Source organism: Homalodisca vitripennis, unplaced genomic scaffold, assembly GCF_021130785.1.
Source record: "Homalodisca vitripennis isolate AUS2020 unplaced genomic scaffold, UT_GWSS_2.1 ScUCBcl_2773;HRSCAF=7858, whole genome shotgun sequence".
NCBI lineage: Eukaryota > Metazoa > Arthropoda > Insecta > Hemiptera > Cicadellidae > Homalodisca > Homalodisca vitripennis.
The window spans coordinates 1-26,343 of NW_025778885.1; the positions used below are offsets into that span (position 1 = coordinate 1).

General features: G+C 31.5%; 1 protein-coding gene across 1 annotated transcript; it reads left to right on the forward strand.

The window, feature by feature from the left end:
• The first annotated feature begins 3,771 nt into the window (after nucleotides 1-3,771).
• Nucleotides 3,772-22,839, forward strand: LOC124372227. Its single transcript, XM_046830603.1, has 6 exons — nucleotides 3,772-4,177; nucleotides 5,634-5,656; nucleotides 6,892-7,158; nucleotides 9,495-9,639; nucleotides 14,445-14,647; nucleotides 22,804-22,839. The coding sequence occupies exons 1-6, from the start codon at nucleotides 3,796-3,798 to the stop codon at nucleotides 22,837-22,839; spliced, it is 1,056 nt and encodes a 351-aa protein (XP_046686559.1). The 5' UTR covers nucleotides 3,772-3,795.
• Nucleotides 22,840-26,343: the final 3,504 nt, after the last annotated feature.

A 26,343-nucleotide genomic window follows, 5' to 3' on the forward strand; every position in this document is an offset into this window, starting at 1 on the left:
TGATATGATTTTGTCAAACTCCGAATACTTTACAATTTTATCAAATTATTTTCATACAGGACCTCCCACAAGACAAGTCCAGAAATCCTCTTATAAAATTCCATCCATGAAGAAATACATTTTTATTAAAAATGCATGAATATCATTTTGGGATGTGATTGACAGCAAAAGTTCTTGATTGTCTATCTAAAATAGTGAGCTACTGGGTAATATGCAATTCCCTTGGAGAGAGTGGACGTTGTTAAATAAATGTTATACTGATGTATGTTTGAAGTGGATCTTGAATGTTTACTTTGTGTGATACTTTCATTGGATGCCTGCGGCTGCAGAAGCAAATTTCAGACAGTACGCCATTATTTGAAGATTTTCCTTTATGTGTATTTTAAGGGAGACTAGTCCATCTTCATACAGGTGATGAAGTAGCATTAGATGCTAAATGCTCTTCAATAGCCTGAAATTGCATCACGCAAATACTAGGCCTTCTAATTTTTCTGCGATAAGTGGTCCATTGCTAAGGGAAAAGAGGAAAGTTGAGGGAGAAACCAGATGGAGCTTCAGGAGGAGACTCAGCTACAAACGGGAAAAGGAAATTATGCACATTAAGATATGATGTCATCTTAAAACCAAACATTCACTGAAATTATCACCAATCAGAAAAAAATTGAGGAAACGTAATAGGTTTAGACGGGCATAACACGGTGCTTACTTCTGTGTACTTCAAAAACAATGTACAAAAATACACCATAACCCCTTAAACACTCATACCTTTTTATCTTTAAAAACCATAGTTTCTATAATATACAAACTCTAAACTATATATTTGCTATCTTATATCAACAGTTTTCCGCCATTATGTACCTACCGGTAGGAGAAGATTTTAACACCCAAATAATCGTCTAATTATCTCCCATGATTTTTAGTTTTTAGTATTTCTGGGTCCGCACAGTGACATTTTTCACCTAACTGCCTTAGCTCAATTTCACTGTTTCAGTTTAACTCACTATTCTGAGCATTCAGTTACATAGGATAACAACATTAGCAGTTAATCCACCAACTGGAATACCAGTGGTGTAAGGTACATTGTCCCCAAAAGATATTTATTTCTTACAGTTTAATTAAATTATTAAATATGATTAAAGTGTGAAGAATGTCTGGCTTAGTGACTTTAGGGTTGTTTGTTTCTTTTTCCTTCTTTTCTTCTTCACAAAAATACAATACATTAATTCTTCTTTTAAATCAAGCCGAGCAAAATAAAAAAAATAATTTGTGTAAATTTTTTATTTTAACATTATTTTTTGTACCCCAAGCCACTTTCTCGACGACACGACATCACTATGTATTTTCTATCTACAAAAAAAACTATTTATATACGGTACACACAAAAAAAATTTAGACTTTTGAAAAAATTAAAATATTGAAAAAGGATGATGTTTTTACTAACAAAATGGAAGTATATGCAAATAAAAACTAAATAAATAAATTTGGATTTTAGTGTATTGATACAGATATACGCTATAAGATTCAAATTGTGGAAGAATTCATAAATGCAGCTAGACAATGCTGATGATTAATTAATTGAGAATTGAAAGGTACAGACTTTGGAAGAACATTCTTCCCACATTTTGATGTAGTTCTCGCCATAAATATAAAAAACATTATAAATTACTTTCCACCTTAGTGTAACAAAAGGAAAACAAACCGCTTTAAAGAATGTCTCTTTCATTCTAAATTGCCCATAAAATAAATCAATAAAAAGCATAATTTAAAAATCGGATTCGTAGTCAATTAATTTATCTATCAGTATTTATCTACCTTATACCGTGCATGTTCTGAATACGAATGAATGGGTGTGTCTACTTACTTTTGTTACCCTCTTGTTTTTACAAAATTTAGTACAAAAAGATTTTTCATAGTATACAAATTTTGTTGAGCATTGTATGACTTTGTATATATTGGCATTTCTGCTTCAGACAGACGGACATTCCTCGAGGAGTTGACTGTTGATGTTGATGCACGATTGTTTAAAAACTAAAAACATAACCTCAACTATCTGCCGATTGCCAAATTACAAGTAAGTTATCCTAACTTGGTGATTAAATTGAGAATTAAATTTCTTGTAACAAAATTACATTTTTTTTGTGGTTAAATTATTATTATCACCAGTTCGTATGGATGTGTTTTGTGGTTGTTGTTATTTAATAACACTAATTTTCTAATTATTTTTATATTGGCCTACAATTTTATTTGTCTTCTAACTCCCCCAACAAAATAATAGAATGTGGTATCACATAACTGTACTTTGTTATTGGTTAGGAATACATTATTTGTTTTGTGAGAATCTTTGCTAAAATGTTCCTAATCAGGTATATTCATATCTTTTCTAACTTCAAAACATTAACCAGGTATTTAGCCTACAGTTTTTGACAGCTTATTGTAATTACATTGGGAATTCATCCAATTTTCTAGCAGTCCTATCCTCAGGAAAACCATTTTTATGTTTGGTTTCTAAAAATATAGACTTACTCAATAAGCTTAGGAGTAGACTTTTAATAATCAACCTACACTCGTTTTTTCGATTGTTTTATCGAATGGTTTCAATGTTTTTATCCGAAGGAATAGTTCGATATTACAATTTATTTAACTTAGCATATGATTTCAACTTATTACTTATAGTAATTTTAATGTAAACAATTAAACAGCAAGAAGTAACTAGTATTTTGAGACATTTGAAAATGGTGATGAATATGAAAAAAATATATGAGATATTTCTCACAAAGTGGCGAGCTTTATTTAAGTGGCTTCAAACATGCGGGTTTGACTCCTGGTAAGCCATGTGGAGAATTCTTTCCTCCATTTGACAAAAGCGGTTGCTCATTGATATCAAGCTGGGCAAGTTACAAATATTGTAAGGTAGGCTATCTTTGTTGTTTAAGTCTAGCCATGCCAAGTTGGCTTTTGTTGTTTTGTAATGTTAGTGTTAAATTTATGTTTTTGAAATTGTAATGTACAAGATTTTTTTTGTTACGTTAATTTATTATAACTCTTATTGTGTATGGTTTATACATATCAAAGTTGGATAATATATAAAATTGTTCGATAAAAAACAACCGAATAACCAGTGTAGGCCGCTTATTAAAGTCTCTCGGCACCATTAAAGTGGTATTGTAGCAACTCTAACCTATTCTATCAGCCTTACACTGACTATTAATTTATTTCATCTTGTCTTATAATCCTTAAGTTTTCAACAGTTATTAAAATGGCAATAAATTACAGGATTACTGGTTGAACTGGTATTAATCCTTAAGTACTGTGGGAAATTTGTCTAGATACAATTAGCATGCTTGTAGAGATAAAAATACATTTGTATCAAAGTTTTATTTCTTCTTGTTTATTTAAAGAAGAAATAATAAACAGAAATAATACCCAAGGGCAGTTATATTTTAAGTTTTTTGAAACACAGCTAACAATATTAAATAAGGCTGCAGTATAATAAGAGGCCACTATCACAATAGAATCATGTATATGACTATATAAACTATAGAAACAAAAATATTGACACAAATTACGTTATATCAAAACTATCTATGTTGTGTATCTATAAAATGTAACAAACAAAACAGTTTAACATTTAACTACATTTTACTGTTTTTAAGGATATACTATGATTCTATTGTGGTAATGTTGATGTAGGTCAAGGTAAGATAATTGAAATAAAAATCATACATGTTTGATCACTTGAGATAAGAATGATAATAGTTTTGTTTTAATTCACAGATTTGCAGATACAGTAGAGAAATGGATTATCAGGGGAATGCAGAGAAGATTATTAAAGAAGATGCCCTAGTAAAATCAGGAAGTGACACTGAAGAAAGCATTGAAATGAAACAGGAAAGTGAAGTGAAAAACTCAGATGCAGATCATGCAAAGTCTGGGACTCTGGAGCAAAGCTCTACAGTTGAGGATAAGGATAAAATGGCTCCAGAAAACCAAGCTCTTAATGAAGATAATTTACATTACGAGGATGGAATCTGCATCTACACTGAACCTGAGTCTAAGTGTCAATTTGTTTGGGATGACGTCAAAAAAGAATGGGTGGCAAGAGACTCTCCTGGTTCATTCTCCGACAAGGATTATGAATATGATGGGAAAACATACAAGTATACTGACAAAGAAACTAGTATGTTGCACTCAATTAAAAATACCATAAATTCTATTTTATAAGAATCAAAATCACATTTGGAGGTAATTCTGAGCAATTATTGGGTCAACTTCAATTTCTTTTATATTTTAGTATGATGATCAGGCAGTCCTTAGAAATTAAGAAACATAAAGATTAACCCATTGGCCTTGTATCACGGAACGGTTCCGTGACAGCTAGTCTGGGCTCAAAATTTATATCACGGAACCGTTTCCGTGACAAGTACAGCGCCATCTAAATAATTTTTTTTTAACTCCTTTTTCAACCAAATGTTAGTATAAATTTGACTAATATTGTTGTAACACATAAGAAAACTGCAGTACTACAATTAATTGAAATTTAAATGAATAATAAATTACTATAAGAATATTAGTGTACTACAAGAGAAAAAAATCAAAATTCTTGGAATTTTCAGTATTTAGAAAAAAACATTTATTCTGACAAACTATGCATATACACATATTCTAGTATTTCTAGGTAGAGAAATACATTTAAAATAAAATAAAAGCAACAATGAGGTTTTTTTATTTTATATTATTTGAGTAAAAAAAAATAATTTTTTAATTTAAAAAATTCCAAAACTTTTTTAGTTTGTGCAGCATTATTATTTTTAAATTATGACAAAATATATTACTATCTATTTATTATTAAAGCCCATTTCATGTTAATCCAAAAAGATATAAAATATAACCAAATAACTTGAAAAATAAATTTTTTATAAACATATAACAAAACTCTTACGCTTTTAGCATTTTTAATAGCATAACTCCAGTTGAGCTGATAGTAAAAATATGTATAAGCCAATGGGTTAATCAATTGTTGATATTGCTGAGCGATAAGAGTCCATGTGTTGTTCTTTGTGTGATGGCGAGTCTATTTTAGATAGATTAAAGTGTAAATTTAACCTTACCTAATATATTTAATGTATGCAATACTCATTGAGATTAGATAGATAACATGGCCTTAGTTTGAATTTAGGTACTATTTCGAGCAGTGTTTTTCTTGATGTGCCAACAATGCAGGATGGCCAGGGACATTTGTGATTGGTACTTTCTCATGCCAAATTATTAAATACTGATTACAAAGTCTCCTGCCCCTCAGTCCAGGTTTTGGAGGAGCTTTTGCCGTCACTCCATACTTCTGGCAGATAAATAAAAAACACCCCTTGAGATAGTATCTAAAAATCAAACTCAGATCACTTAAATTTCTCAATCTCTTTTCAGGCCAGACGAGATAAGAAGTGGCACGGCACGTGGGAAATGAACCATCTTATCGCTTAACATCATTGATGGAACACTTAATTTTCATGTTTCTTACTTTCTAAAGACTGCCTGATTGTAATAAAAAATATAAAAGATGTTGACCCAATATTTACTCAAAATTACCCATTGGATAACTTTACAATCTAGGTATTTCGAGAATTTAACTATTTTAGCACGTAGTGATCTAGAGAAAATGGTTGGAAATGCTTTCATTAGTTTCTTTTTTCCCTGATGGTTCGCACCTAATTGTTTTTCTCAGTTTCTTTTTGGTTTTGTGCATTTTCATGCAAAATGATTGTGGCTGTCATTCATTTCAGAACACTTAAAAATACACTCTTAAGAATTTCTAATGAAACCTGAGAAGCCGTAATCTTGTGTTCCTGTAGTTCATCTGAATGAATAACAAAATATGGTTTTATCCATCTGTTGTAGAAATGTTGTTAGAAACTAATTTTTTTATGTATTAGTTTTGTTTTAACCCTTTGGCTGCTATGCAACGATATGTAGTTTTTGGTAATCGTGCCGAAAAATGCTATGCAATGATATATCATAGTTGGCCTTTGTTCCGAAAAATGCTATGGAACAATATTTCGTTGTTGCGAATTTTTTTTTTCCAGCACTAAATAATACGTTATTTACACGCGGATTGCGGTAAATGACAGTTGAATAAGTTTACTTTTCCTTAAAAATAATAACAACACTTGTATTTGCTGTTTTTTTTTTATAGTACACTAACAGCAAAAACAGCTGTGATCTAGATAGCACAGGGTAAGATTTTGTGTTTTTTTTCATTACATAAGTAAAAATCTATATTTTTGCATGAAAATTTCAGTATTTACTCAAAACAACATATGGTTTTAGGTAAAAATGTATTTAAAAAAATAAAAGTTAAATTTAATTATATATATATATATATATATATATTTATTTGTTTACATAGTTTTGTATTTTTCAAAATGTATTACTTTTTTATTTTCTTACATATATTATACTAAAAAAACAAAACATAAATCAATGAAATAGGTTAAAATTTGAGGAACTTATGATTTTTTTAGTAAAACTCTACAAATTCACCATTTTTTGGCTTAGCACTTTTGGGATAACATGTCAAAAAATTCTTAGCAGCCAAAGGGTTAATAGACACGATAAAGATAACTCAATAAGTTACATTTTAGGGCACTGTTAAAAAGCCAACAGTCAAAGGGTTAAGCATTAATGTTCAAGGACAATATTTTATCACTAGGTATCTGCTTCTAGTTGAACTGGACAATTAGAGAAGTCTGGTGTATCTGAAATAGCTAGAGCTTCTCCGTACCTTAAATATATAAAAATCCAGTGTCAGAATCAATAAAATCAAAGTAACTAGTTGTATCCATTACCCATTGTCAGATGCTAAACTTGTAAACCAATTAATAATTTATGAATTTGCAGATATTGAGTATATTTTGGGATGTTGATACGAATGAGTGGAAAGAACTAAACAAGGAGAAGAAAGCTGCAAAGAATGTGGATGAAGAACAAGACTCTGATGACGATGAAGATAACCAAGATGATGCGAAAAATAAATCAAAAGAGATCACAAAGCAGGATATGTCCAAAGGTCATTATGGGTATGAAAATGACACTCATACATACACAGACCCTTCTGATGGATCAAAATACTTTTGGGACAAGGAGAAAAATGCTTGGTTTCCTAAGGTATAAACAGTAGTTTTTATGAGATTATTTTGGGTGGTAAATTTAGAAATGTCAGTACTTATTTCTTTATTCACGACTAACGACCTACATTATCTTCATTTGTCGTATAACTGGAGTGATAATCCATAGGAAATTTGAACTAAGAAAACATACCATGCACACTCTCACATAATTCTAAACCTCATCTTGTAGAAATTTAATGATAAAGACACATTGTGCTAAGACCTGTAGAAATTTAATTAAGTTAAATGAGGAATGTTGTGGCTTGCATTAAAATTCAAATTATGGTAGGTTACTGAGTTGGATTGGGTTGTTGTGGTGGCCACTCAGACACCTGTTTGTTATCCAACCTAGCCTCTTGTTAGTCCATTCATACCTATTTCATTGAATCATGTCTAATATACGAGGTGTGTTCAAAAGTATCGCAAATTTTGTGTATTTTCAAAATTTATTTATTTATTTGTGAATATCTGTTTTGTCCCCTTCAAAGTAATCCCCCTGGGATATTATACACTTGTGGTCTTGGTTCGTGCGGCAGCTTCCATTGAGATGATTGAGCTTTGGTTTCTACGTCATAACCATAAACCCACGATTCGTCACCAGTTATGACCCTCTGGAGCAAATTCGGGTCGTCGCGGACAGATTCCTACATCTCATTAGAAATGTTCATACGACGCTGTTTTTGATCGAAATTGAGCAATTTTTGCACGAATTTTGCGGCGACCCGTCTCATGCCCAAATTACTGATTAAAATCCGAATGGCACAAGCCAAACGATATGCCTAGGTTCTTGGCAATTTTTCTAACGGTGATTCGACGATTGGCCAATACCATTTTCTTCAGCACTTCATCAATTTTTTCGTCTGTTGTTGAAGTGATCGGGCGTCCGGCACGCTCTTCGTCGTTCACATCAATCAATCATCTTTATTCATATTTTGCACAGTAAATACAAGAATAGTGTTATATTTTATCTTATTTCTATGTATTGACATCTTCTCGGCCTTCTAAAAACATTTTGTACCACCGATAAACGTTGCTTTTCGGAACATTTGGAATGCATCCGCGCACTTTAATTTTGTTTTCCACACAAAATTTGATACAGGTTCTTTGTTTCCATTTTTTTTGAATAGGTAAAAATTAAAGACGAACCAAAAGACGTACAAGCAAAGCAGCTGTCAACAATTAACTGAACATTCAAAATGGCCGAAATTGTCAACATAAGTGAGAGACATATGTACCAACATAACACCACAAAAAAAAAAAAAAAAAAATCGAAATTCGTATATACGTAACCCGCGAAAAATCAAAATTCGCGATACTTCAAAATACTCGAAAAAACACACCTCATATAATTGTATATATGTGGGATTTGTAACAATAACAACTTCGTAAATGCAGTTACGCCCGCGTTAAACTGGGTTATATTCTTATCGGATGTTGTCCATAATTTTGTCCTATTTATGCTATTTTATAACTGATAATGTATTAAATAATCTATAAATTATAAAATTAAATACTATAAATACATATGTGTTTATAATTATGCAACTATATAGATACCATCTTGTCTATATGTATATAAAATCACTAAAACAAAATTGTTTTATTTCATGCTATTGCAAGTGAATGAATGACAAGTTTAGACACAATTTTACTCTGAGATTTTTTATTGAATCTTATTATTTTTTATCTTTTATTAATGTCAATTATTTGATATTAAATAAACATAAAAAAACACGCTGCACATCAAAGATATATTAACATAAAATTTTGTAATACGTAGCCTTTCAGAAAATACTTAGCTTTGAAATTTGTTACTCTCTGATGTATGGCATTGCACTCTTCCAACTATCTTACTCATTTGTAGTATCTATTTTAATCTAATGTTTGGATGACATATAATCCGTCATAAAATAATTAAGCATTGTTATACTTGAAAAATAAATAATATATATCGTCCAAAAATAAATTTAATCTTTTTATTGTATACTTTAAATTGAATTTCTTAATCCTTTAGGAATCATTTTTCTTCCTGGAATATAATAAGTTATAGTTTTAATCAAATGATTTGCACAAGTTTATATTTTAGAGTTATAGAAGACTGGTTTGAGTTTTTATACAATTAATTGTTAAGGTTTTCATACACATAGATGTATTTTTTATAGGAATTTGGAAGATCATAACTATTTATTAATTCTCTCGTGAATATTTGTATTTTTCTCTTAGATATCTTAAATACTTAAAAAAAACCGTTTATCAAATACTGTTTTATGTTTTCAGATTCAAAATAATTGTATATTATGGAATGAACAGATTATAAACTAATATGAATTACAGGTTGATGACGACTTCTTAGCGCAGTATCAGATGAGTTATGGATTTGTTGATCCTACTGAAGACAAGCCATCAGAAGAACAGAAGCCAGAGCCGCCTCCACCACCGGCTGCTGACGCTGTCAAGAGAAAAGCCCCTCAAGAACCAGGTTTACTGAATTTTTCATTTATAGGAAAATCCTGTTATTAGTGGCTCATTTACTAAAGTAATCTCTGAAGGTTAATTGTTCATGTTCTCAGAACTTTGAACTCTTTCAGTGCCAACATTCTATAAATAAATCTTTATTTGTCGTTCAAATTCTTACAATCATTGACAATGTCATATTGCAGCCCAGGGCATGGTCAAAATAATTTAAACTTAAACTAACATTAAAAAAAGAGAAAAACAGTGCTTTATAGGTAAACCGCTAACAAAAAAACCTTGGTTGATTTGAGTTCACGCAGGGTGGGGTAAATAACCCTCGGCGGCCCCTCCAAGCATCCCCACCACTGCTCGGCAACTCATTCTATTTCAATCTAATAAAATCAGCTGACTAATCCGGCTCAGTCGGTATCGTTCACTGCTGCGACCCGTTCAGTTGAACCGGTCAGTACAGAGTTACTAAGCCTTCCCTCTAGAGCGTGTTTTACCGGTCATCGTGTTTACTGAACAAAATGAACGAATGAACGACTGGATGTAATGACCAAGTGAACGAAAGGATCTGCTTGCAAAAATGTGTTCGGATAGAGGAAGAAACAACATATTTTACAGTGAATGGACAGTAACAATAAATGTATTGTTTCAGGAATCTAGTAAATGTAAATATATATTATTAATAGAAATGATTAACAAAAATTAACTGTATGTTACTATATGCATTACTACATATTTTAAACGTTAATACTTAAGAACAATGGACTTGGTTGATTAATATGCCTTTGATTTATCATAAGATTATTTCACTACAAATGTTTCAATAAATTACCAAATATCAAACAAACACATCGCATTGTTTGAAAATAATTTATTTTTATAAATAACAACACATTTTAAACGTTTAAATCGATTAAGTTACCACCAATTTTCATAATACCCAGGCTGAGTCATTAAAATAATATTACGCACACTACTACACAGAACGCCTCCTCTCAGATCGACCCTGCACATCGCACCTACAGCGACCATGTGTTACCACATGATAACCTTTCAAATGCTAATTGGCAATAAATTTTTAACAGCACTAATGTTAATGTTTTTACATTACAACTTCAGAATATTATTACAATTTCAATAGGCAATCGAATAAATTTAAAACGAGGTCAAAAAAAGCTAAAACCACGGATACTTCAGATTTAGTCCATGCTATAAGACAAAGAGATAAATTACGTAAAGCAGTGAAAAAGCAACCATTTAATGTGGAGCTTAAAACCTGCTATGTCAATTGCAGGAAAATTTTAAGCAGAAATTTAAAGCAACTAAAAAATATTATTTTTGTGATAAATTCGACCAAGCTAATGGTGATTTAAATATGTTTTGGGGGGTTTTAATTAAATTGAGTGGTAGAGGACAAAGTTTCTTCCCTAAATAAATATTTGCCAAATACCAAATTATTCAATGACAAAATTAAGCTTAAAGTAGCTACCGAATTTAATAAATTCTTTACTAATGTGGGTCAGAACTTGGCGAACTCTAATGGCTCAAATATAACAGTTTTTTTTTTTCGAAGACAGATCTTATAGAACAATTACGAGAAGTACTCACAGATAAGGAAATTAAAGTGGTCTATTTTGCTTTCGTTCAATCCCAACTTTCATTTGGTATTATAGTCCATGGTGCTGCTTCCAAAACTATTCTTGAGCCATTATTTTTGAACAAAAAACGATACTAAAAATAATGTTCTTTAAGAGTACAACATATTCTTTACAATTAATTTTCTTCGAGGAAGAACTAATGACTATAAGAAATTTGTTAATCAAAACCATTCTTATTTACTTATACATTAATTTTCATACTATGTTACTCGCAACTTATACTCATAACACATGTTACTCGCAACAAGTCGTCATTACAGTTTCTATATTAAAAAAAAACATTCAGCGTAACAAATTTGTATTATATTTCTCATGTGTTGTGCCGTAACGTGTGTTTGAGTTACAACTTCGCTTATGTGTTTCAATTACCTAATCTTTACTGGTTTAAAAACGCGTGAAGGATGGGTTACTATTGTTAGATGGCGAAGAAGTATATAGACTTATATTCCCTTGTTATCGCTGAACTTCTAACCCTTCCTCGCTATTTATTGTTATTCGGTCTGTCCTTCACTATAATTACCATAACGTCCATAACTAATACTTGATACGACAGTGCAGCAAAACTAGATTTATACTCAGTTACGTATCATTATCAGTGTGACTCATCAATTGCCTGCGTGGTCACTGTTGTCATTGCCATCGAGCCGGATTAAAAATAAATTCAAAAACCATTAATAATATAAAAAATTACTAAACTACTATTTTTACTTATAAAATCATTTGTTCTATTATTAGTTTTGAGTTCCAATATTCACGACCAGAGCCTACGCACAGGTCCTAGGCCCATGTAGGCTTATCCCGGTTATACTACTCTTCTTATTTCAAATTTTAATTAAATTAAATAGAATTAATGCAAGGTTTATTATAATAAGAAATAATTAACTACGTATAAGTACCGTATTCTTACACTCTGATACATGATTTCAGACATTGTATATATTTGCTTACGTTTGTTGCAAAACGTGTATATGTGTTTTATTGTACTATATGATTTGGAAAAAAGTATCAAATTTATTCAGTTGCCAGGCCAAATTGAACAAAACTTTCAAAGTGAACGGATCTTTTGAAAAACACTCTCCGATCTGGATCACTCGTTCACCTGACTGACTCGTTCGAATTGAATGGTCCAAGTAAGTAACTGCAGTATAAACAATATGGCGCGAGCAAGACAAGATTTAAACAGCTGACAAGAAGATGCTCCGCCCACTCGCCACTTTCCCCCGCTGGAGGGGGGCCCCCTCCTGCGCTGTGCTGCTCAAATATTTGCTTCTTCTGCGCAGGTTTCTTTATTAGCGGTTCACCTATAGTAACATAAATTAGTCAGTGAAGGTTAATTTAAAATAAACTAGGCCTAGATATATAAATTAAATAGTAAATATACAATTGTCAAAAATTTACATATAACAATTATTATATATTTAAAATGTAATGTTTTTTAATTCCATAAACTCGTCTAAACTATAGAAAGGGTGTTTCAAAAGCCAACTATAAAAAAGCTTAGTGAAGGTTTTATGTGGATACTTATTTACCAGAGGTTCTAAAAAAATTATAGATTTTCAGCGATGTCACCATGTGATTATTTAAGGTTTTACTGAGGCAGTGATAACCAATTGCAGCATTGTTTTTAGTTCTTGTATTGTATGAATGAATTTCGTTGTTAAATTTTAAAAATTTTGGATTTTTTAGAATATAATTAATTAAATCAAATATATATAGATTGATAACCGTTTGAATCTCTAACAGAATAAAAAGTGGTTTACAATGTTCCAGCGGTTGAGAATTAGTCATTACTCTAATAGCTTTTTTTTTGAAGAATTAAGATGTCTTCAGTTCCTGAGCAGTTGCCCCAAAATATTAAACCATATCGAAAAAACTGCTTGGAAATACGCAAAATAGGCAGTCCTCACATAGTTTTTTGGAACAGCACTCTTAAGGCGACCTAACAGGTAAATAACTCTAGAAAGCCTCTTGCTTATATATTCTGTATGTTGGTTCCAGTTTATTTGGTTATCTATATACATTCCTGGACATCTGATAATAGGATGAAATTAAAATTGCCCTGTTAAAGATAACTAAAATTCAAGGTTCAATCTCAGGAGATTCGTATCCCTTTACCAAGTACCTCTGCCTGAAATTCATCCATATCTTGTTAGATCCATTACCCTACAGCTCATGATATGTTAAGAGAGCCAAATTGCCTAAGAGCTTTAACAACTAATAACAGTCAGAGTGTTCATAATTTAAGTGCTCATTTGTATTAGGTGAGTGAAGAGATTCGTGGACAAGAAGGGAGTAAACAAGAAAAGAATCGTAAAGAGTGCACAAATGTAGTGTGTTTCTCGCCCACCATGGTCAACTTTAGCGATATCTTCATGGCTGATAATTTGAGACCGCATCCCAATTGTTATCCTTCTCAGAAAAGTACTCTGGTGAATGCCTAACTCACAATAATACGACCAGATAAATAAAAAATAAATATCTATCATTATTACAACAAATTTCTGCCATACTGACTGTACTCTTGGAGAAAAATGTGCATTAGTATTAAAACATTATACGGAAAATTGTAAGGAACTTTTGTATGCAAAATAACAAGTTGAATTATTTATCAAAACTTGCCATTATCGTAGTCTTGGTCTTAATTTTGATTTTTTGTTCTTTTCATTTACTTCCTTTAAAAGTTTTCTGGCCTGTCTTGTTTCCTTTGTCACAGCAATGATCTCTTTGAGTTTTTTTTTTCAGTTGAATACAATGTAGATATCTCAGTGCGTTGCCAGTTTTCACTATACATCATTAGTAGAAATAAAAGTGTCAAATAATACCTAATCTAGTGTCAATAACCTTGCAGAAACCCTTTTGAAATTTTAGACTGGACATGATTAAAATTTTTGTTCCAGCACTACATACTCCTTGCGAAACACTTAATAACTCAGGTTTTACCAAATCTCAATAAAGCTTTTTCATGACTTTAGAATGAGTTGGCTAATATAACAAGCTTAGTGCTGAATTAAGATTTTTTTCATGCTCTATAAAATATAGGTTGGTACTGCGAACTTTAAAATTATTTGAGAGGTTTTACATTTGAAATATAAAAAAATTCCATGTTGAAAGGGAATCTATTACAGTAATTTTATATTTTATTTGAAGAAGATTATTTTTCCAGCTTGGTTCGATGTTGGTGAGGAATCAACGAAAGTGTATGTGAGTGGTCTGCCTATGGACATTACGGAATCAGAGTTTGTGGATGTGATGCAGAAGTGTGGTTTGGTCATGCGAGACATCGACAGCGGCAAGATGAAAGTCAAGATCTACCTTGATCCCCAAACCTCTCTTCCAAAAGGCGATGCTCTCTGCACTTACATTAAGGTAGGAAATTAATTTTTTTTTAGTATATTTTTCACTTTTTGTCACAAATAAGTACCTTCTGTCTTGTTTTTTTAATATATACATATGTATATATATATTATATGTATGTGTGTATATAACATTTTTCATTCCCAAAAGCAATGCATAATTTGATCGCCAGGTTCGCTCGATTCCCACTTTTAGGTTTAAACACATGATCAAACTATTACCATGAAAGTGTTAATGAATGTAAACGTAAGTATTAATAATTGATCCTACTAATATTATAAATGCGAAAGTTTGAATGTTTTGATATTTGGATGTTTGGAGGTTTGTCCTCGAATCACGCTGAAACTGCTATACGGATTGTGCTGAAATTTTGGAATAGGTTTAGCTTTTGGTCTGAATTAACATTTAGCGTGCTTTTTACCACCCATAACACATTCATTTCACCAAATAAAGTCGAATTCAAATTAAAAAATTAGTTTATTTACATTCAAATGTTATGATAAGAACGAAACGTATTTTGACAGCTGCTGACAGCTATAGTTCGACAAACTTTCTGAAACATCTGTTTACATTTGAATTTTATCAATAATAAGTAAACAGTGCTTGATCGGTAGTGTAATGCAGATAGTAAATAAAACATTAATATATAAATTTTACTCCAGATTGCGCCAGTGACGAATTAAAATCATCTAATGCATTAAATACTGTTATAAAACTAACCTTAATGAACAAAGTTATGAATGTTTTCACATAAGTTACTTTAAACTGGTGGGCTTCCTTGACATTATGATATTACATTTTAACAATGGCTTACGGAAAAACAGAGAAATGAATACTAACATACCTTAACGATTCATTCTTTCCCTGGCTACAGTCCAAAAGACAAGTGTAACGCAAAACTTTAAAAACGATAATTTTGGAATGTTGCATAACATTAATAAGGATTTCCCCCTTATACCGGAAGTACATAAGAAGTAGGTAGGACTTCCCCTAGGTCGTAATAGGCTTTTCAGTCCTAGCAAACTCAACTATGCCAACACGATTTTGACCAAAATAGATTTCCGAGAACTATATAATCAAACGTATATAGTATTTTAATCGAGGCAATATGGCAAGCTAACCTGTAACATAGTAGGTAAGTGAATTTAAACGGTCTTATGTCAAGGCACTTTTTAACCGAAGTAGGCATCTCGGTCCTATGTAAGTATATATACATTTTCTTCATCATAACAACAAGGCAAACTCTACTATGGTACTGGGAATATCTTAGACCTGAAATATATGACAAGGACTGGGAAATATACGCTTTTTGACCAAAGTAAGTTTCCGAGACCTATGTGATACGAGATTTGTGTTTTGTGAAGGAAACAGGATTTTTCCGGACATTTGCCATCGTTCAGTGAAACAAGAAAACAGTAACACTACGTTTCGAGATCTGCAATCTGATCTCTTCTTCAGGTAAAGAACTAACCTAATACATAATTACAAACTAGGTTAAAATAAACAAATCCTACTAAAGCGTTGTGGCACGCCTAAGTCAAGAATCACAACCTACATGTTGTTTGTCAACTTCACTAACACTAAAGACATGCACTTAGTACAAAACCTTACAAAACACTAATCATTAAAACTAAACTACGGAATACAGGTCACAATACGTCTTCACTCGTCTACTAACCACCTACGACTGACCAGAGGGACTAGCCAATGGTAATCGTGACGGCTGGCTAAAGATTACGGAAACTTTAAATACTGGCAAATATACAGTTTTAAATAAAGACCCGACTGATTCATTTGAACGCAAAGTAGCAAACACCTTAAGGAAACATAAAGAATTTTTTTCAGATAAATGTAGATCTAAATTAACTCCTCACCACTTCAAAATCCCCATATGTATTATTTTTTGAAATAATTGATGCCTTAAGATGAATTAGATTGCTGAGCAATGGAAACTATGGATTTATGGACAAATTCTATCTTTATCTAGCTTTATACTAATGTTATTAAAACTTCTTTACCGATGAAGCCATTGATTCTGCTGTAAGGTAGTGAGTCTACATCCATTGAAGCACATCCCCTGTAATCTGTGTAAATTAGAATCAACTCAGTAAATACAGTTGTCTATTAATTTATCAATTTACTTCAAAAACTAAATTACCAAATTTTCAGTCTATCATATATTACATTATTCATGAAACCACTAACTAAAAAAAAGATACCTTTTTCGATCATCTCCATTTTAATGCATTAAGAAGTCTTTGGAAATGTGTGTTTTTTTTACTTATTAGCTTTCAAAATACTTGTTTAAAAATAATGGCTAAGATATATTATACAATTTTGTAAAAATATCCATCATTGAAACTTACTTTTAGTGTTCTGTATGTAATTTATTCAACCCTGTAGCTCCTAATGCACGTTTTCACTGTTCTGTGCTCTTCAAACTCATCATAAATTCTTTATGTTGTTTCTTTTGTTAGTAATTGTGTTCCGGATTCCATTTCCCAATGCTTTTTAACTCTTTAAAAACTTTTAGACTCCCAACAACACTTAAACACCCAGTTACTATGATAAAAAAGGCAGCTAAGTTGATCAAGGTTAATAATGAGAGAATAAAGAATGAGTTACATCTTATGAAACAATTGTTACTAGTTGATAGAAAAATCAGCAAGCTTAACTTGAACACTACCTTTTAGGTTCCACTGATTTTGTAATGAACATATAAAAGTACACATATTTTACTCACAATTAGACATTTTCAATTGTACTGCAATCTTTCTCCATCAATAGAGAGCATTCTAGATGTCAATTCACTTTGGGTTGCTGAGTCAATTTAGGAAGCAGGTTTGCCAATTCACTTTTTCAATTTTTTCTATGCACTGTTATCACTGTATAACTGTTGATAGTGTATTGAGTACTAAGTTATATATCTATGGAAACTGTTAGCTTGCTGAAGGGAGTGGAGGGAGGGACTATCTCAGGTTTAGGTAACAAAATCAAGAAATCCTCCAAACCAAAACCTGAGACAAGTTCCTCCCTCCACTCCCTTCAGCAACCTAACAGTTTCTATAGATACGTAATATAGTACACTTCAATATGTCAAATTAAACTTTTAACATAGTGATATTACAATACAATTTTTTTTTTTTATATTGAATAGTTTTCAAAAGTGTTCAGTTCTATTTATAATTTACAATACAAATTAATATAAAATAATTGTTTTTTATAATCACTCTTATACAGAATTGCACACTCCCTGTATACTGCACACCCTAGTCACCAATCAGCACCACGCACCCCGTCATTCACCTTCGCAGATATTTTTTTAATGTCAGCAAGAACCATCTTATACCTGGCTTTCCTCTACGTTACCATTGGTGTTTTTTTATATGTGCCGATATTGCGTGTTTGGATGCAAACGAGATTGAAAAAGTATACAGGGTGATTCATGAAGTTCTCCCCCCACTTCTACAGCACATTGTACTAGTAAAAATAATGAAAAAATGTTATATAAACATAGGTCCGAAAACGCTTCGTTAGCGAGTTACAGCTAGCGAAAGATTTTGCCTGAATTCCTGGGTAAAGAGTAAAATAAAGCCATACTGAACTTTTGGAAAGGTTAATTAAGTAAGAAATATCGTGGATTCTTATGTATTTTTACCTGATAAAGCTAATAAAATAGGTTTCAGAACTGTAACCTGTAGTAGTTTTTGAGGGATTCAGGGTTAAATGCAAAAAATTGGGGCACGAAACAATGTTTTTTTAAGTTTGATGTACAATAACTTTGTTAAATTGGTAATAAATACATAAAAATCAACAGACATTAATTGTAGAGAATTTAATTCTGAGAAAATTGATATAATCAAAAGTCTAAAATAAAACAGAAATAAGTACCAAAAAATCGATTTTATTCAGTATAATACATTACTAGCTGTAAAGAAATACCGTACAGTATTTAGTTAAAATAAAACAAAAACAAAATGTTTGTTCCTTAATGATGAGATAAATTGAGAAAACAAGATTAACTGTTAAATAAATTTGTTTGTAAAATAAAAATATCATGTTTTATTACGTTGTATTTTTTTTTATAAAAATTACATCAAATGTTCGAAAATAAATGAAACAAACATTTTCCCATTACTGTTTACTAATCATCGAAATGCAGTTTTTTGTTTTAATTAATTTCTAAGTTGGTAACGCACGAATAACAGCTGATCAACAATGGTATTCTGTACTGTTACGTTAGAACTGTGTATTAGTGGTGTTTTGCAAGCTACAGCAGGAGATCGGGTTCTTGTGAATCGTGTTATTAAATGCAATTTTTCTGTGAGTTATAATTCGATTGTTTATTCAGCGAAAAAATGCCTTACTTATTTACATCAGAGGAATACGCTGATATGGTTTTTTATTTTGGGCTACTGTAATGGTAATGCTAGAGCTGCTGTAGAAGAATATGAACTACGTTACCCTAATAGGAGGATTCCAGATACCAAAACAATTTCAGGAACTTTTCGTACTCTTCGGGAAAACAGGATCACTACCAAGTACTAGAACCAATTATGAACGAGCTGTCCAACTTGATGATGATATTGTTATTAATGCTGTTCATCGCAGTCCAGGTGTAAGTACACGACGTATTTGTAGGCGGATAGGAGTTTCGCAGTCAACGGTGTGGAGGTCACTTAATCGAAACAAATTTTTATCCGTTTCATAAACAAACGGTTCAACATCTACAGCTAGGGGATGGTCCGCTTCGCTTGGAGTTTTGCAACTTTTTGAATATTAATAATCAACTCTACAAAGCGTATTTTGTTTACGGATGAGGCACAATTCACTCGGGATGGTGTCAATAACTTGCACAATGAACACTCATGGGCAGAAGAAAATCCACATGAGGTAGTGGAACAGAACTTTCAACACCGATTTAGCGTCAATGTCTGGTGTGGCCTTTTGCACAATCGGCTGATTGGACCTTTCATATTACCTGGACGCCTAAATGCTGAGTTCTATTTGCATTTCCTTCAAGAAGAGTTGCCGCAGCTGTTAGAGAATGTTCCTTTACATCTCAGGACAAAATTTGTACTTCCAGCATTACGGAAGCACCTCCCCACTTTTCACGTGCCGTTTCTGCTTACTTAAATCATCAATTTCCTGGACACTGGATTGGTCGTGGAGGGCCTCACCCTTGGCCACCAAGATCACCAGATCTATCTCCATTGGATTATTGCATCTGGGGATGGATGAAAGACATTGTATACAAGACAAAAGTGAATTCTCGTGATGAATTAATTGCCCGTATTATGGATTCGGCTGTGCAGATACAGGGAAGTCCTGAAAAATTAAGAAACGCAACAAAAGTAATACACAAACGTGCTGCAAAATGTATTGATAATTATGGCCTCATTTTCGAACATCTATTATAAAAAGGTGCGTACGGTTTGGCCCAACCTTGATTAATTTTTGCTTAAAACTAGTAATGTATTATACTGAAATAAAATCGATTTTTTGTTACTTATTTCTGTTTTATTTTAGACTTTGATTATATCAATTTTCTCAGAATTAAATTCTCTACAATTAATGTTTGTTGATTTTATGTATTTATTACCAATTTAACAAAGTTATTGTACATCAAACTTAAAAAAACATTGTTTCGTGCCCCAATTTTTTTGCATTTAACCCTGAATCCCTCAAAAACTACTACAGGTACAGTTCTGAAACCTATTTTATTAGCTTTATCAGGTAAAAATACATAAGAATCCACGATATTTCTTACTTAATTAAACCTTTCCAAAAGTTCATGTATGGCTTTATTTTACTCTTTACCCAGGAATTCAGGCAAAATCTTTCGCTAGCTGTAACTCGCTAACGAAGCGTTTTCGGACCTATGTTTATATAACATTTTTTCATTATTTTTACTAGTACAATGTGCTGTAGAAGTGGGGGGAGAACTTCATGAATCACCCTGTATATTAGTTACTATAGTACTTATTGTTTGCATAACTGCACTGTAGTGGATTATTTTGAAGTGGAAACATATTATTTTTAACTGGTTTTCTGCTAAGTGGTTAATTTTTGTTAGGAACATTGCATTCTTTTCAGCAATTCTAACATTTGTTATAGTTAATATTTTTCATGAAATAATTATAGAAATATTCGATGAAAACTGTGTCAATGATGAGATTAGCTTTTACCAGCAGGATAGTAGACAAAAGTGTCTGTACCTTTCCTTGACAGCAGACCAGAGTGGTAGAGCAGGCGTTAACAGATAGTGTTTTATTTGAGGAATATATTACAACGTTATATCTCAAAAACATGTTTATGAAATTTTTTAACATTTTAATTATCTTTTATATAGTATAGTAAATGATAAACTAAAAAAATGCAGTATATAACATTAACTTTTTAATGGGGATATAAGTTTTATTTGGAGAATTATTTTTGTTAATTTTAGTTAAAAACTAAATTAATTACTACTCAAGTATTACATTTTATTACAAACTATGTTCAGTAAAATTACAAAAAATGTATAAAAGTTAATTAATTTTTTTCAACCCTTGCTTTTTAAACAAAATGTTACTTTTTATTTCATTATTAAAGGCCGTATAATATTTTATTTCACACTATAAAATGAATAATACATGAAATTGGCTAGTTTTATATGGCCTTTCATATTATATTATTGCAAAAACCCTAAAAATACATAAACATTTGGTAAATTCTTTTTACTGAAAACATGTTTTTTACTTTTGTTTCAACAATATATGGAATATGTATAATATTCTTCACTCTATTGCAAAAAATATCAAAAATTATGAAAATACGATGGGCAGTTATTGGACAATGGATGTCTTTCCAAATAGTTTATTGCTTTTACATGATGTATATAGGTAGTTAATAAAGACAATGAAGTTTATATTTTTTTAAATTTTGATAGAGCCCAGAAAAAATTAAAAAATACATCAAACTACATTAAAAATTTTTAATTGTTTTCCTAAAATATTTAAAATTCCACTAAACTAAACTAAATGAACGTTGTTGAAGTATACAGAATATTAGTATACTACAATAATTTGCACAAGTAAAATTAGTGAATTAGTGAAGTTTCGACGTTTGTTAGTAGATGGCTTTCTGGACTTCTATTTGTGAACCCGTTCTGACCTGGCTTCACTTGCCACTTGCGTATGTCCAATCTATTTCTTTCTTTCTTTGTTTTGACAGAATAATATTGAGGACTGATCAGTAAGAATTATTCTAATAATGGCTTATTTGAATGTGTGATTAAGCAATGTTTAGTTATGTAAAATGTACTTATCTGTCTTATCAGTCTTAAGAAATGCCAAACTAAATGAATTTAGGAAACAAAGACTAAAGAAAAATTTCTCATGTCTGACAATTAATTGCCAAACAACCGTTTAAATATAACAATCGTAAAATGAATAATTTCACTGCTTACTATCCGAGTTTATTAAGGTAGTTATGTAATTTAATTACAAATTTAAAAAATAATATTAAACACTCCTTTATACTAATTTAATGGTAACTACGTAGTGTCTCAAATGTACATCTGAAAAACTTTATAAATCAGATAAATTCTGTTTTAAGTATTTTAAAGCCCAATAGGCTATTTTGTGTAATACACACCAATTTTAATTGCTAAGAAATGAAACAATGTTCTGCCAATCATCTTTTGATCTTTCATGATCATGTCATTGATAGACATCACACATTGATAGTCATCTACATAACATCTTGGTTTCAGTGCTAGAGTCTTGTTAGAATTGATAATGGATCTGCTGAGAAAGTCACAGTCTTAAGCATTTAACTTAATGTGAGTGCTAACATTTTTATGGTATAAGAAGAGTTAAAAAGTATCAAGATCATTTGACGAAATTAATGGTCTATGGAATGGAGGTAAGATGTCACAGTTTCATCACGTGACTGAGGCGTGATTACATTGTCCTTGAATTTGTATTGCCTCATTGTGATGTTTGAGAGATAGTGGATCAATTCTTTTACGTTAGCTGACCTTCTATTGTTTGATAAGTTGAATTGGGGTCCTCAGACAACTCTGGATTGTTTGAAGCAGGCTGTCTCATTGTCAGGACTTACTTTCAGGTATTCACCCTGAAAAATGATTTATAGTAGTATTTTTTCCAGATGTTTGATTCTAGGTAGCGGTGCTAGCTGGTGTAGACTTAAGGGTGTAGTCCCACAAGGGTAGATGTATTCGTTTGTATCTTGATTGGATAATAAAAATGCTCCTCTGAAATTTCCATGAATATTTATCGATCCTCTTTGTTTTACATTAACAAGTTACAAGTTTACATCTTTGTTCCTATTAAGCATCAAATGATGTAAGTGGCAAGGTAGCTGTGACCGCTGAGGATCTGCTGCAGGGTAGCAACTGTTTGACACAGATGATCTTGTGTAGGTAGATAGAAGTGCTTGTGAATTGGTAGCATGCAGGCTACTCTGCTTAGGTTGCCTGATATCGAGATGAGATCAATAACATGGGTTCTTTGTCATTTGGCATGGGATTTATCATTTCAGAGCGTTAATTCTTGGTTAGTTTCTGCCTTACATCACAGTCGCTTAGAAAATGTTAGCTATTGTTCGTTGAGGTAACCAAGTGAATTCAATAGGGAGATTACTACCATAGTAGGAGGGGAGGGAGTGGATACAGAATTTCCACATTGGTGACAAGATTGAACGCTATGACTTTCGCACAGGAAAAGTTTTACTTCAAAGAAAGATACTGTAAAATGCTATTAAAAAAAGTTGATCCATGAAACTGAAATGGTGTTTAGTAATAATTTCAAATATTCTAGATCACTTTGCCATGATTGCAAAAGATATTAAAATTTTAGGTAGGTTGTTCGTTTTGCTGCATGTTTCTGGATATATATATATATATATATATATATATATATTATATATATATATATATATATATATATATAATTTTAATATCATATATATAAAACAAATTTATTACAGTGAGATGCCAAACATGTGTAGGACCCGACTGGAAGGTATAAACATCGCTTTTGACATATTTGGAGTGGTTTTAGGCAAAAACACAAAGGTCTTTTTTAGCTGTGTTGAGGTACTTAAAGTTGGTACTAAATATTTCACAGTTTTCACAAATTTCTATGTTAGGATGTGAAATTGTGGAAACCACTACTTTAGTTTTCCCATTAACTGCTCAGGTAACGGGTGTGCTAAATTTAAGCTCACTAAGGTATTATATGAAACTAAAAGTTTAACGTCAACAAGTTTAGTAAGTTTAGTCATCAAGTTTAGTGATAAGTGAGTGATGGGTTTCTCTTTTAAAGAATACTACTTTTTTGAAGAATACTACTGTTATTCACAGCTTTGCATGCTTGCTGTATAACAGAAACATGATAGTTTAATAATAATTAAAACACAACGGCATACTAAATTTCCAACAATGCGTTGTGAAAATTAGTATTTTTTGGTGCCATTCTAAATAATCTAAGATAAAGCCAAATTTTAAATACACAAAATTTTAGGTTTTGAGATAGCTATTGATACGTGTAATGCAAGTCATACTTTACTATTTGAATTTTTTAAGTTTAACGAGTTTAAAATATAAAAGATTTGAACTATTAAAAAAAAAATTGTAAATGTACTAAACAGTGACAACTACCATATTTGTAGATAAAGTACTTCTTTGGTAACCTTGGATAAAAATTTGGATTACTAAAATCTTTAATGAGGTAGCAGTAAAAAACTGTGATACCTTACAACTTTGACATTTTGGACCATCCAATATACAAAAATAAATTTAAACTTTTTTCAAAGTGATCAGTGAATTGAAACATTTAAAATGAGGTAAGGCTCGACCTACCTTTACATTTGAAATTTTTCAAAACTGACCCCCCCTCCAAAAGTGCCATTCTGGGAAATTCTTTATGCTAATAATTAATAATTCTTTGGGGTCGAAATATTGGGATTTTTGCTAAAGCGAAGAAGGTAGGTTTCTCAGTTCAGTCGCTATAAATTGTGGACTGGCGGTCTGCCTCACCCTAAGTATCAGTTAATTTGCATTATAGTGCAGAACAAAAAAGTATTTTAGAGTTTTCAGGTCATTTATAACAATGTTTGTTTTTACATGTTTTTTGGTATCATGTATGGTTTCCAAACAGCGGATGTATTAAGTTTTAATTAGTACACAACATAGTAGGAATATTTGTAAACACAATAATTACCATATTTCTCAATAGATTCAGACCAACATGGTACATAGACAATGTTTTTGTACATAGCTTGGATAACTTCATTAAGCCAGTCTTAAGTAATAAAATGTTTAAAAATGGTGGTTAATGTTTTTAAAATCATAATTTAAGATTAAATGTAATTAAATCAAATCCACAATTTTACAAAGACATTTATTTGGTTAAAACAATTTTTGCCTTGTAAGGTTCAAAGATTATGAACTTTCTAAAGGTTTGAAAGTCTTATGGTTATTTATTAACATGCCAACATTGAGGGTTGCTGTCGTATCAGTATTGTGCGAATGAAACATCCAAACTAAAAATGCATCGTCAGTTGACAGCCTCATACGATCTACCTTTCTTCTGACTGAGCCCAGGGGTATATTTTTTGAACTGTCATGAAATTGGTTTTAATAATATGTAGATTTCATTGTGTTTAAACAAAATTTGCAAATTTGTTGTATCACCAACACAATTAAAAATTTTTTTGAATTTTGAATAGTGTCTTATAAACCAAGGAAATAGGTAAATATAAATATTTATGTTTATAAGATTAGTAAGGTAGATTTTTATGTCAAAAGGTAAATAAAAAGCTTCCTAACTTTATTTCAAAAAACACTTAATTTTATGCATGTACAGTTAATATTTTAAATATGTAAGTACAATGTACAAATTAATACAAGCAGGTAGACAGAACAATGAACACAACTTGGAAAGATGGAGTAGGAAATTGTTGTATCCTTAATACTATAAGAGCAAAAAAATAAGTATTAGCATAGAACTACAATACAACGTTGACAATCATCACTTTGTCATGCATGGCAACCAGTCTGTATAGTCCTTTCCTTGTATCAACCACGTGTCAGGATTAAGTGATCTTGTGGTACAACTTGATGTAAATGGTTTCACATATCGTGAAATTAGTTTTAGGTCAGCCATAAAATGAAGCTAACGATAAACTAGATCAGCAGGGATGCTACAGGTCAGGGAAATCAGGGAAGTCAAGGAAAAAAACAGGACTGGAAATCAGGGAAAAGTCAGGGAATCCGGTCTCAAGTCAGGGAAAAGTCAGGGAATTTCGACGTTGGTTAGGGAAAAATATAAAATCCCTTTACACAAATAAACTTACTGCTGCCGCGCCGAGTCCAAGCCTGCAGACGATGCGGCGCATGAAGCAGGCTTTTTTGCTTTTTTATATTTGCCACCCTGTTAGCCTCAACACCGCTTTTTTCCACCCATTAATTGCCTAAAACCCTGGGGATTGCGTCGAAAAAAGTTAGGGAAAAATGAAAAATTTGGTCTGGGAAATCAGGGAAAAGTCAGGGAATTTCATTATTGGACTCCTGTAGCAACCCTGATCAGTAATTAAGTAGTATCGCAATGTATTAGACAAGGTGAAATTTTAAATTTTAATTTCTGTTAAAATATCACAGCTAAATTATGAAATTATATTATATACATGCAAGATTGATG